The 13672-nt window shown below is 38.8% G+C and overlaps 1 protein-coding gene across 1 annotated transcript; it reads right to left on the bottom strand.

The window, feature by feature from the left end:
* Positions 1-1953: 1953 nt before the first annotated feature.
* On the bottom strand, positions 1954-13479 carry fbxo11b (F-box protein 11b). The gene is made up of 22 exons (XM_056771145.1): positions 13215-13479; positions 10864-10991; positions 10698-10779; positions 10249-10393; positions 9905-10034; positions 9366-9449; positions 9111-9243; positions 8890-8996; positions 7397-7508; positions 6732-6838; positions 5798-5935; positions 5494-5711; positions 5142-5322; positions 4880-5002; positions 4706-4791; positions 4517-4593; positions 4167-4310; positions 3800-3910; positions 3522-3629; positions 3329-3437; positions 3141-3239; positions 1954-2998 (listed from the first exon to the last, which is right to left on the bottom strand). Exons 1-22 carry the CDS (start codon positions 13300-13302, stop codon positions 2869-2871), a joined length of 2640 nt encoding a protein of 879 aa, XP_056627123.1. The 5' UTR covers positions 13303-13479; the 3' UTR covers positions 1954-2868.
* Positions 13480-13672: the final 193 nt, after the last annotated feature.

Raw genomic sequence — 13672 nt, 5'->3', positions numbered from 1 at the left:
CCTTGATGGGTTTACTCTGTAATTTTTCCTGAAAACAAACATTTCATAATTGAATAAACTGAATTGTACTACCACATCATCATCAGTAGTCTATTAAAAGCTCTTGTATTTTAAAAGGAATGTGTCACCTGGGTGCCACAGATCACATAACCAGCTGAATGCCTTTTTTATCTTGGTCATCCCTTGTGGTATAAATTATTCACGTTTAAATGTGAATAGATCATTTCAACAGATCAATAAGAATTATTAGAAGACAAAACTTCTGATTTAGCATGGTGTTGCTACACCCACGCCACTGGGTGTCAGTATCAAGTCAAAGACAACAAACAAAAAATGATGCACTCTTAACTGCAAGCCTGCAATGCAAATGAATCAAACTTAAATTTAAGAATTAACTCATATGCTTGAGAAATGAAAATTCTGTCATCATTTACACACCCTCAAAGTGTGCGTGATTTTCTTTGTTCTGATGAACACAGAGAAAGATATTTGGAAGAATGCTTGTAACCAAACAGTTCTGGGCCACCGTTGACTAACAAAGTAGTTTGTTCAGTTCTGTTGAAAACATCAGCATATTTTGAAGAATGAAAGCAAACCGTTCTGGGGTACTTTTGACTACTATTGTAATTGTTCTACTAATGAAGTCAATAGTGGCCAAGAACTGTTTGGTTAAAAGCATTCTTCCAAATATCTTTCTCTGTGTTCACCAGAACCAAACAATTTATACAGATTTGAAACAACTCGAGGGTGAGTAAGTTGACATTTTTTTGGTAAACTTTCCCTTTAAGAAGTAAAAAAACTACTTAAGCACAGTATGTCAGCATGGCAATGAAAATTTGAAGCCTGCCTTTAATGTGAGAAACTCAGAGAGACACTTGATTCGGTTGTTTGCCTAGAGAAAGCACATATTTACCCAGTAATTTACCTGAGGCATTATGAATTGAGTCAATAATGACCTATTCTTATCAGACCAGATAAAACCCGCTGAAGCACAAAGCTGTAAAAGCACAGGGCACTGCTTTAAGAACGTTGACTACTATATTTGCTTTGTGTAGAGTATACAGCATATTCATTTATTACAGGAAGGCGACACCTGCAATCAGGGAGGTCTTATAATAACTGTTATCAAGTCCTGTTTAACAAGCTCTTGAAGGCATAGTATACTGTACCCCTTACAGAGGTTAGGGGTTGCAGTGCTTTATGTTTATATCAGGAACTTCACCATCAGGAATTAACAAACTCAAGCCAGCTTTGATCTAATAAAGTTTATTTTCTTAAAAATGACCAGTTTCTGTTCTTTTCTAGGAAATTAAACCCTTTTTAAATTCATACTAGCATCTACATAATGGTTATTGAAGACTTCACAATATATTAAGTCTAGATGTTATGGTACACATGCATAAAATTCAGGCTGCATGAGAAGCCAAAGTCACCACATTACACATAGATGGAGTTTGAGGGGCAAAAAAAGACAATGGGGCTGTAGAGATACTTGTCTCAGCTTTAAAAGGGACCAGAGGCCCTCAATACAACCAACTCCAGCAAGGCTTTTTAGCGTATTTGAAACAGGCACAAGTAATGCAAAAAAATAAATAAAAATGCTAAAAATATATTTTGGTTGCATTTTTTAATCAGTTATGGACAAATATTAACGTAATAAAAATGCTCTGGGATCATTTTTACATTCTGTATGAAGTTGAGCAATGTTTCAGAGTTCTTTGGGCCCTTGGTTAACACTTTAAAAGGCTTAGAGATAAAACCTCCAAACATTTAGAAAGGGAATTACAACAGGCAAACAAAATAACCCTTCTTATAATGGCAGCAACACACCATGGAACCTGCACAACCATAACCGAATACCGTAAGTTCCACACATCAATCGGTCTCTTTAAAGTAGTTAACTTAAAAACGTCACCTCATAAAAATAAGAAAAAAAAATGCTGGAGGACAATGTAGTGTTTACTGATCTTTGTTATTCCTCTTTCACAGAAAGAACTTATATGCTGAGACACGAGTATAATTACAGCAAGCCTAATGTGTGCTAACAAAAATATTAATAACAACAATAATAATAATATATAATAAAATAAAAGACATTCAAATACAGTAATTTTTTTTTGCCTGAAAATACAAAACTACATGAGAAAGCATTAAAATCATATTTGTAGATCAGAATAACATATTAACATATTAAAAAAGCAAGTGCTAATCACATTGTTTTTTGTTAATTTTTTATATCATACATATATTTCAGCACATCGGCTGTCAAAAAACAGTCGTGGGGGAAGCCATAGTGGTATGGCTCTGCCTCTAATCCGAGAAACGGTTATCTATAGCTTCTAGTGGCTCCGGCCGTGGTTAGGTCTGTACATATTCGGCAGCATAACTCGTCTTCAATCTCCAAGATGAAGTCGCACAGGACACACTGTAAGACTATGCGGTCGGAAGGAACGAAGAAAGTTTATTCCCTTCCCAAACTCAATACCACTGTGGTACCACCTCAATAATCTCCTTAATCCTGAGTCAACATATTGCTTAACAATATTTTCCTCTTCCAAATTTTCTGTTGTTCTCCCAACCATTATTTCTCTGTACGTTCAGAGTATTCCAAGTAGAACTCCTTGCATCCAAGATATCTTTCTGGATAGCAATATACAGGAGTCTGCGTCCAGTACTGAGGCAGCTTTACACAGAGTTCTGTGTTTCACTTTTGTAGTTCTCTTAAATGTATTAATTCAAAGTCTGACGTTTTGTTATCCACACACACTGTGCACAAAAGGTATCTCTGTCCCAGAAATGGCAGGCGCTCTGGATCTGTAGGCAGGTAAAATGAAAACCAGGGTGCTGTGATGACGGATGAGCTTAATCTCAGTTGTGCTGTAACGTGTTGGATTCTATGGGAGGTGCAGAGTCATAAAGAGTGTCCGTGTCATGGGTTGGCTCTCCGGCCAATGTGCAAGGATTGGACAATGTACCTGCGCCGCAGTCACAAAAAAACCTAGATAGGGAAGATTAGAAGAGGGATTAGTGAAGATAAATGTGTGCGCAGACTATAACTATGGCAACACTTGTGGGTTTATTACACTAAAAATATACAGATAAAACACCTTAAGGAAAACGAAGAGGTAATGCACACTAACCTATCATGCCGTATAAACTCCACATCATGCCCTTGGTGGCACTTCTTAATACAATTCACACAAATTGCATTCCGGTCTGTTGTGTTACAGGTATGACACCTAATGCAAGAGAAGAGAAATTGATGAAATACAACACTTTGCAACAATTTGCAAAGCACACTATTTTAAATTCCCTGCCTTTGGATTACCTGTAGAAATCGTGCATGGGGTAGCTGGTGTAACTGGAAATCTTGTACAGGCACTGACCTCTGCTAACAGCCTTTTCTATGGCATCTTGATTGTTCATGATTTTATTATCTAGGCAGTTGGGAAAAAACATTTGTTTTAGGGGGATGGCACCAAAAAAGCTACTCTTTTTTTAGCTTCAATGATAATGCTTACCTTTCATTGTAACGTTGACACCAGAGGCTAGAAATAACCCTCCAAATCTATTATTGAATATTTGATTGCCTTCCAGGGTTGCAGTGGCATGATTTGTAATTTCAATGCCTTAAAGCGGGACAGAGGGAGAGAAAAAGTGTTGGGTGAATGGATTGAAATCAACATAGTATGTCTAATTTAATTCACATTAAAAAGACAAACAGGTCTTTTTTATACTGCATCACTCACAATGCATGAATGCAATGAAGAGGCACTTTGGACCTTAACTGTATACTGACCTGCAGCAAAACCATCAAATATCCGGTTCTTTCGCAGCACCGGGTGACTGTTTGTGCTGATGAGAACACCAGCCTGTGCGTTTCTGAAGATGTCGTTCTCTTCCAACAACCCTGAATGTCCAAAAATACAAACTAGTATTAGTTTTATAGTCAACACTATTTCTTCAATATTCAGAAGAAATAGGTACAAAGTGTTATTTTCCTCAACCCAGATATCTTATTAGGATTAATCATTAAGCAAACTCAAGATCTTTGGTCTTTGTCTTGGAATCTGCACTGTTTATTATTCTTTAACAGCAAATCAGCTGGTGTAGCGTTTTCAATACTGTAACCGTGAGCGAACAGAGATCTTCCTCGCCATTCTTACCCCTCCCACCGTTGAATATGCAAATGCCCCCATCCCGACCATCGTGAATCTTATTTCTGCGCAGCGTCGGGTTGCTGTCCGTCTTAATCCACACCCCTGCCATGGCATTATCAAAGATCTCATTGTCCTCGATGAAGCCAAGCCCTAAAAACAAATCATCCAAGACATTGTTGTTCTCAAATCTGGGCAGCTCAATGAAGCAGAGGCAGAAGTATGATGAAAAAACATTTTATTGCGTTGTGGCAGAATTATAGCACAAAAGAGACAAATTACTCAGATGAAAGCTCCATGTGGCACATCAGTCAAAGTCGAACAGACACAATAGCGAAGTATCAGATAAAAATACTTACCAGAGTTGTAAACAAGGATGCCTCCATTTTGCCCGCCCCAAATTTTATTTCTTCGGATTTTTGGATTGCTTCCAGTTCTTTGTTCGAAGCAAAAAACAAGAATTAAAAAATGTATTCAATATAGCATTACAGTTGTTATGATTATAACGTTTATTCTCTTTTAGGGAGAAATTCAGTTACTTTCCCAACCTGATCTGGACTCCAGAGTACATGTGATTGTAGATATCATTATCCTCCAGTACTCCGTGTCCATTGTCATAGAAATACACTCCAACCTTTATAGAAAAATGGCAATTTTAACATAAGGCTAGAGAAAAAAACGAAACCTATATGAGGATTCACATTATTGTTTAAGTTCCAAACCTGTTTGCCGCTGTGTATCCTGTTCCTCCTGAGCACTGGTGTGCTTCCTGTTGTGACCCACACGCCTGCCAGAGTGTTGCTGTACACCTCATTCTCCTCTATTACACCCTGGCCCTTTTCATGCTGGAGACATTAAAAAGACAGAACAGACCAAATCAGGTTATAACAATGCATTTAAGAAGTATGTGTGGTGTACTTGACTGTGTCCACAATCCTCCTTCTATTAAAATGAAGTGTTGCGCATGTGAATGTACATGCTCACCACATAGATCCCTCCATGCTGGCCATCATGGATCTTGTTGTGTCTCACGATAGGACAGCTGTTCGTTCTAATCTGAATTCCAGCCAGGGCATTTCCATAAATATCATTTCCCTCAATAAGGCCTCTACCATCACCAAATATGTAAACGCCACCTTGGTTTCCATTGAAGATGGCATTTCCCCTAGAATAAGCACAGAAACCTCTTTTATAGGTGTTGAGTGTTTAGTGAAATGCTTTACAAGCGCAACTGACTTCATAATGAATATATCAAGTCCATAATTTATTTCCAGGTTGAAAGTAAATTTTTGATCATTAATAGCATGGCACTGAAAAGTGAATTTCCAATACTGACCTTATAGTCGGATCACTGTTGGAGGTGATCCATACCCCAGCGAAATTATTGGCATAGATTTTATTTTCTAAGAACTGCCCTCGGCCCTTCTCATGTACGTAGATGCCCCCTGTTTGGCCATGGTGGATCTCACAGCGTACCACAGTGGGGTTAGCATATGCTTTCACCTCAAACCCTGCGATCCTATTCCTGTGGATATTACAGCTCTCAAAGTAGCCCTGCAGAGGGAGACAGAGAGACAGTTCACTGAATAATGGTCGGAATCGTTGGTGTAAGTGAATGAACAGTTGTTTGGAACATTTACCATGCCATGGTCGAAGGTAAACACTCCCACGTCTCTGCCGTGGTGGATATGATTACGTCTGATTATAGGATTGCCGTGGTTTTTTACCCAGATACCCGCAAGCGCATTGTTTGAGATTTCATTGTCTTCATAAATACCCTGCAACACAACATTGATCAGGCACGTGATCAGCCAAGGACAAAAAAGAAGGAAGACTGCTCGCACCCTCATCCAACCCCAATCCCCCCAAAATAGTCTTCAATGTTCCTAATTAAATGTTACATTATTAAAAGCAGGCAACTGTTTGCCAAAAGTAGATATTTTTCACTTAGCAACACAAAAAAACTATTATAATTAGCCAATTCTGATTGTCAATTTAGGAAACATCGGTTGAGTTTATTAGTGTAACAGTCACCTAAACAATATTTATTCAAATAGGTTAATTCTTTGATGCTCATGTCAGATAAGATGGCATTAACAAATGGCAGCCCTTGAGTAGTTTATATTAGGCTTACTTTAACGTTTGTTCGTATTAATTCACATGTAATAAAGTATTTGCAAACCCTGCATGTTACCCTGCATGTTGCTGTTTCAGTTCATTTAAATGTATGCAATCAGTAGAGACTTCAACGTATTTATTAATTATATTGTTCTGAATGAAGCGGTCGCCCTGCATTTATATCAAGTGTGTGCATGACGTAGAGAGCGTAGAAAGGATCCTGTTGGCCGGCTGTATGATGACTATGCACAGTCGCACACATCCCCAAACCCCCAGTACCATCAAGAATGAAAACAAATCACATTTATGTGATTTATGTGGGTGCTCCCAGCAAGATAAAAAAAACAGAAATCCGTATTTATACGAAAAAAAATAATCACATCCCTGATTGTTGTTTGTCAAAACAGTGTCAAAAAAAACAACTACAGTTTTTAAACAGAGAATGAATCTACATACCTGTGCGTGATCAGTGATGTACAGCCCAACGTTCTCACAATCGCTGATGTTGCAATGTTTTATGGTTGGACCAGCACCCTGACCGCTTACACATACCGCTGATCCCACTGTAACAGAAAGGGAGACAAAAATACTTAATAAAGTTTTTGTGCTTTAACATGTTACAGGACCTATTTTCTAACTTAAATGTATGTCTCAAATGCACTGTCGCTTTGAATAAATAAACAAAAATCGACCAAATAAATACATTTTAACCTTAAGTGATAGTTCACCCAAAAACGAAAATTCTGTCATCATTTACTTGTCCTCTTGTCATTTCAAAACTCGATGGCTTTTTTTCCCGCAGAACACACAAAACAATATTTTTAAGAAAGTTGGTAACCGAAAATCAATGCCCCCCCAGTGAACAACATTTTTGAAATGACCCAGTCATACAGGTTTGAAATGACAAGAGTGTGAGTAATTGATGATAAATCTCTGTAATCTAATTTGTCCATATGGCGGTTGTTCATTTACAGTAATGCACAAAAAAGACAACAAATTTGTCATAAAACATTTATCAATTTAAGATGCATGGTTTGTTAGATCAGTGCAAGTCTGAGGACAGGACATGCTTTATATAAATGTAAGTTTATTTATTGGTGTGTAGTGGAAGTAGAAGGGACCTGTGCAGGTGCTGCGGATAACACAGTGGTCGATGTTTGGGCTGCAGTTAACGGTGATCTCCAAACAGTGATGAGCATTATGATGCTGGGCTGATTTATCATCAGGGTTGAACTGCATATGAAATACAGGGTCAGAAATTAACTAGGCAAAAAATGCAATCGCAAGTCAAAAGCCATTAGCCATAATTTAACATTGAATATCTTTCACAATATTCTACTTCATTCAGGATCATTCTAAGCCTACTAAACTACACTAAAAATATATCTGTTAACCCTGGATGTAAAAAGACTGCCATAAGCACAAAGTTTAAAAGAGCATATGCATCAAAATCTAATTTGAAAGTAGACAGCACAGAGAAACTCTATAACCCAATCTAACTATATAGCTCAGCCAATTATTTACAAATGTTGCACAGCAGACTGCTTGTGCTACTGTTTTGTTGTTCACCCCACGTTGATTTACATGTTGATAGGCAAAAGCTATAATTGCGCAAATTAACAGTGTCTCATGATTAACTGATTTAAGTATTGCAGTATTTATTATAAATTACATTTACATTTAGAAAACAAATATGACCTTATAAATAAATATGAGAGTCAAAATGTCTACCATTATTACCTCTTAATAAAAAGGAACATGTTTGATTAACAACAGTAAGAGCGAGCAACATTATCAAATGTGCACAAAAATAATCATCAAAATCACCAATCAAAAACAAGGGCTTAAAGATGGGATGCATTCTGACTTTACACTGTTAAACCTGCTGGCTTCTCATGCTTGACGTGGTCAAGTTGTCAAAAAACGAGTTGGACGTATGACGAAATATTTTTTCAAGTTCGTTTAGGTTTAGTAATGTTTTTTACAGACATGAAACTGTCTTACGTAACAACTTTTAATAGTCCCTTATCTGACAAATCTCCCAGAAAAGCATACCAACAAGTCAACCCGCATGAGTGCGATGAGAGAGCACTCCCATGCTTCAACCATGGAGAGCGGGAGAAGGAGCATGCGCACACGTCAACCAGCTGGAGCAAGAAATAGAGAGTTCAGCGTTTGCGAAGATCAGTATTTGTTTATTCACTGCACTTCGGAGAGGAATGTTATATAAACGGTGGATATAACGCTGGATTTGGAGATTGTTTTAAACTGATAGATGGAGTGGTCCCAATGCTAAAAGATGCCAGTTATAAACCCCACGCTGTAAGTGAAACGGAGTCATATGTCTTTGTTTTGTTGGCAATCGGCGTGTATGTGCATAATTTATACAACACAAACTTAGTGAATCAACAGTTATGTAGGGATCATGCGACAATGCATTGTGTGCTCGTGCTGTACTCCCGCCGTTTTCGTAAATAATCAGCTGTATCTGTCTTTTATAAATGTGATCAAACTAAAGATATAAAGTATGCAATACTACTCTATAGGTACTCAAGATTAATATGAGATTGGTAGAAACTGCGTGCGTTACGTATATATTAAATCCTGCACTTACCCTGATGGTCATGTAGCCCACATAAGCGTCTTCAGATCCCTCCATAAAGACAAACGTTGAATCTCTAGTGTTTTCAATGACAACCTTGTCAGCTACCTTCCCTGAGGCTGTACGAACAGAAACAAGGTGTAAGGATGTCATGAGGTCAAGGCTAAAGTTAATTTTAAAATAGAAAGGTAAATGCTATTGGGAAAGAAAGACAAAAGGTTTGTCAGGTTCACCTGCGCCAATCATTGTGATGGGGGACTCAATGTAGATCCATTCATCTGTGTAAATGCCAGAATGGACAAATATCAGGCCGTCGAAATGAGCTTCCTGCACCCCTCCCAGTGCATCTTCAATGGTGTCGTAATACTGCCAACCAGAATAACACTTCCATTATAATGGAGCTGAAACACTACCATGCGTCTATTGAATTTTGATCACAGAACAGAAAAAGCAATATAAAGTTAAATTTACAAGTCAAAGGTCCATACCAACATATTCTCTCTGCCTTTATATCTGGCGGGATTGCTATAAAAGTGTTCAGCAAAACCAGGTTTAACATGTGCTCCTTTATACTGTAAAAAAACAAAATTATAGACATAAGGAAATTAGTTATTATGTAGTCACATTTCAACATCTGCCGGTCAACCCTGTGATTTCAAGATGAATGTTAATAAATAGGGGACTTAAAATTTTTAAATATTCTCACAGGTAAAGAATATTTTTACTTTCTGATGAAACACTAACTTGATGGATGCAACATTAACAATGTAAGTGATGTCATCATGAGGTGTCATAGCGGCCGGCATAAATGAACTGCAAACTGCTTAAGCATCGGGATGGTTTAAATAAAAAAATTGTGTAGTTCTTTTAAAATAATAAGCGAGCTGAACATGCTCCTGTGCATTAAACTTTGTCTGATGTCCTTGTGTAACTCGTGTTTAGAAAGACGAGTTCGGGGCAACATAAGAATATATATATATAAAATGACATTTTCATTTACTTATTAAAAAAAAGCAAACACTCCTACCAACTGCTGAAAACTCTCCTTCCATGGATTGGGCTGCTCATACTCTTCTGGGTTGATCTGGTAGAACTTCCCCGGCTCTGGATGCATCATGGGTCGTGTGTACTCAAACACCTCCATGTACAACCTCTTCCTGAGAAACAAACAGACAGACAAAACAATTACTCACAAAATAAGTACCATTGATTCTAAACATCAATCCTTGTAATGTTTATTTAGTGTTTAAGCAAACTTAATTACATTTACTTGTCAATCGTCACTTGTTCAAGTCGTCCAAATGTTCTACTCAATCATTAATAACCCAAGTGTTTCTGCAAAGCTAAACACTGCTATTGAAAGATTCTCACCAGAGAATGGGGTCATTTGCAAGCTCACTGAATCGCTTGCATACGCAGGCGGCCTGGCACAGATCCTGCTCCAGCAGGTAGGAGAAGATCTTTAGGACAACTTCATCCGGAAGCTTCTCTTGTAGATACTGCTCCGCGGGGGCGGCTAAAGATATAAATCACAAGCAACGTACATTTAACTTGGAAATATGTTAAGGGTTTTTGGCACTATCAACACTTGTGAAGAAAGTAAGGCATAACCATTGTTTTAATATTGCTTTTAAAACCATTAGTTTTTGTTGTTAGTAGGACGTGTGTTTCAGCTGTGTGTTGTTTAAATGTGTGAATTGTTTTCAAATGTTTTAATGAAGTGTATCTCGACTGTCAGCACTTTGGTAAATAAAAGTGAATGAATGAATGCCGTACTAACTTGAGTCACAGCTGGAAAACTATGAAAATTGCTCACTCACCTGGCAGGTCTTGGGATTTTCCTGACACTCTTGCACGTTTAGCTCTGTGGCCAAAATTTTCTGTGGCTGAAGTGGAGGCTCCCTGCGCACATAAACAACATCAGTAATGTGCTTCTGAACAACTACTATGACCAAAAAGTCAGCCTGAATTAATGATCATCTTTACCTCCATACTGCTTTTTGTTGGGCACACGGTTCTTTTAGGCAACAGGGATTTTCTGCGGAGTTGGTATGGACTGTTTTGAGCTCCTGGACCGGATTCTTCTGCAACCATATCTGCAGGGATGTCCTCATCTACAAAGAACACCGAAAAATAAACATTTCATTCAACAAGAGATCTGCCCTGAACAAGCTCAAAGGTCCAAAACACACTTCTGATTTTCATATGCGTGCACGTTGTGAACTGTGCCTGTACAAGCAAAGTGAGAAACTCTAAGAAAACCAGGAGAAGTCTAATGATGACCCACAGGGAAGCCAGCAGTAAGGGACCATTTGAATTGGTTGTTATAAAGCATGACATGTGTGCACGAATAATCCACAACTGCAAAGAAAACATCCATAGCAGGAAAGACAACACTTCCACCCATCAACTGAGAACGCTACGCATCTAACATCTTCCCACAGAGCTTCTGTAATGTATACAATGAATCTTCATCCGTGTATGCTGCTTTATCTTCAACTACAAATGTTTTAGGGTCCCTCTGTACCTCGATTTGTGTGTGCGGGTACCCTACCTACCTGTCAATACCTCGTGTACCTGAGAGGCTTACAGTCTGTCCTTCTCTACAGCACATTTGGTACCTAGAGACAACATTCAAAAGGTGAAAGATGAGTAAGGAGAGCTGGACTCAAAATCTGTGCCCAGTCGAATGGATCAGTGGGTCAATCGCGCCATTGAGATGACAAGATTAAAGTGATCGTTCACACTAAAATAAAAACCTGTCATCATTTACTCACCCTCTTGACATTTCAAACGTTCACAACTTTCTTTCTTCCACAGAACACAAAAGATGATATTGTGAAGAAAGTTGGTAACCAAATAACACTTTCCCCCATTTATTTCTATTGGGGCAAGTTGACAACATTCTTAAAAATATCTTCTTCTGTGTTCTTCGGAAGAAAAAAGGTCATACAGGTTTGAAATGACAAGTCAATGTAAAAGTAAATGACAGGTTTTTATTTTAGGGTGAACTATCACTTTTAAACTCATTACACCCACTAAACAAAATATGGGTGCTATTTACAAGCCAGGATTCAGCTCACTCTCTGTCTGCTTACACACAGGTACTTAGAAACATGTATGAACGTAAAGCCGAATGTCAAGAAGAGATGCCCATGTCGTATGTGATGAGAGAGGAAACATGTGCCCAAACAGAGCCTGCAGTGCGGCGTTTATCATACTCCACCTTTTTAGAGTAGTCATTGTGTAAATACACACAAGTGGAATGTTATTCTTCCTTTTCCTTCCTCCTTATCATAGTTTAAATGTGTTTGCAAAGGGTGCCTACACACTATACTTATCTCAATGAATACTTAAATCTTATTTTGAAATACATAGGTAAGGCTGGTTCCCAAAACGAATGTTTTGCCTCAGCAGCACTACTGATACAAATAAATCATTCAGTCCTTCATAAATTTAGTGTACAGAAAACATCTAGGAGCATGAAAGAGCTCTCAAAATGTGAATATATTTTCAAAGCAAAGCTGAAAGTCAGTGGGGGTCTGTAACCCAACTAAACGTGAAGACAAAGGTTTCTGATTGATCGTCGCAGATGCACTGCCACCACCACAAACCAAACTATTGTCCATAACACGTATTGTTACAAAACTGTAATAATAACTTCTCAAACCAACATCGCAAATGTGACCAACTACGATTGCGCACATATCTCTGACAGAATTCCTCTTAATTCAATCCCGTTCGTGCGTTACGATCCCAACTGCGCAGCTACTCGATATAGCTAGCGTTGCTAGCCTTGCTAGCTAGCAGTGTGTAAACACAGAGCAACTTCAAAACTAAGGCGTCAAAACAAACTGAAAGCATCATGAGAACATTGCAAACTTGTTGGGTGACGCAACACTGCTGTTGAGAGTCTAGTTTGTGTCATTGTTTATTATACAGTGGTATACTTATTTATGCAAGATAAACGATATCAATGGCAGCCTACACTAGCAGCTACGCAGCGGAGATTTCCCTGCTTAAATCCCCTTTTCACATCTCTTTTCCAACTGTAAACAATTGGGGGTGGATTAAACTCGGATAAACCCAATTCTCCCTCCAGCACTTTGTTTCCAGGCGTAACTTTAACCCGGAAACGTGACAAGTGTGTAAAAGCTACCCGTCTACGGTTCTGGCCCGTGAAGCCCAAACAAAGCGCGGCCTGGCCTGCATATATGAGCCTCGACGGTTTCAACTCAAGCCGCTCAGGCAGGCCGGGTTGGGTCGGGCAGAGAACGTGCCGCACACGACACGGCGTTACATTGAAGCGTTGTTGGATTAAAGACCCCCGGTCTCACCTCTTTCTGCGTTGTTTCTTTCCGGCTGCACCGGGCGCGGCCTCGACACTCGCCTGGGTCTCCTGCTGCTCGCTCTGACGGAGTTCATTTGGCGAGGTGAGTTTAGCCAGAAAAAAATACACTTCCCTCGGACCTTATTCCTTTGTTCTTACCATTTACGCGAATCTCAGGTCCGAAACGAATAAAACCGACCGTCTACGACAAAGAGGACACCAACCCGGGCAGTTTTTCTTATTCGGGGTGTTGTTGGTGTGTTTTTCGGACAGCTCCCCCCTGCGCTGAGCTCCGTGCGTCTCTCTCTCTCTCTCTTTCTCTATTGCAGGAGGAGCCATTAGCATGGAGAACATGCACAAGGGGGCACTGCTATTATTTTAAAAGTATTAAAGTGTCGTTAAACCAATAAGTTCAGTTGAAAAAGATTGTCTTTGTTATAAGTGTTTTAGTTACTTAATTATTTT

Source organism: Triplophysa dalaica, chromosome 17 (assembly GCF_015846415.1).
Source record: "Triplophysa dalaica isolate WHDGS20190420 chromosome 17, ASM1584641v1, whole genome shotgun sequence".
Classification (NCBI taxonomy): Eukaryota; Metazoa; Chordata; class Actinopteri; order Cypriniformes; family Nemacheilidae; genus Triplophysa; species Triplophysa dalaica.
Note: the sequence above shows the minus strand (reverse complement) of the source record. Positions and strands in the feature narration are given on the sequence as shown.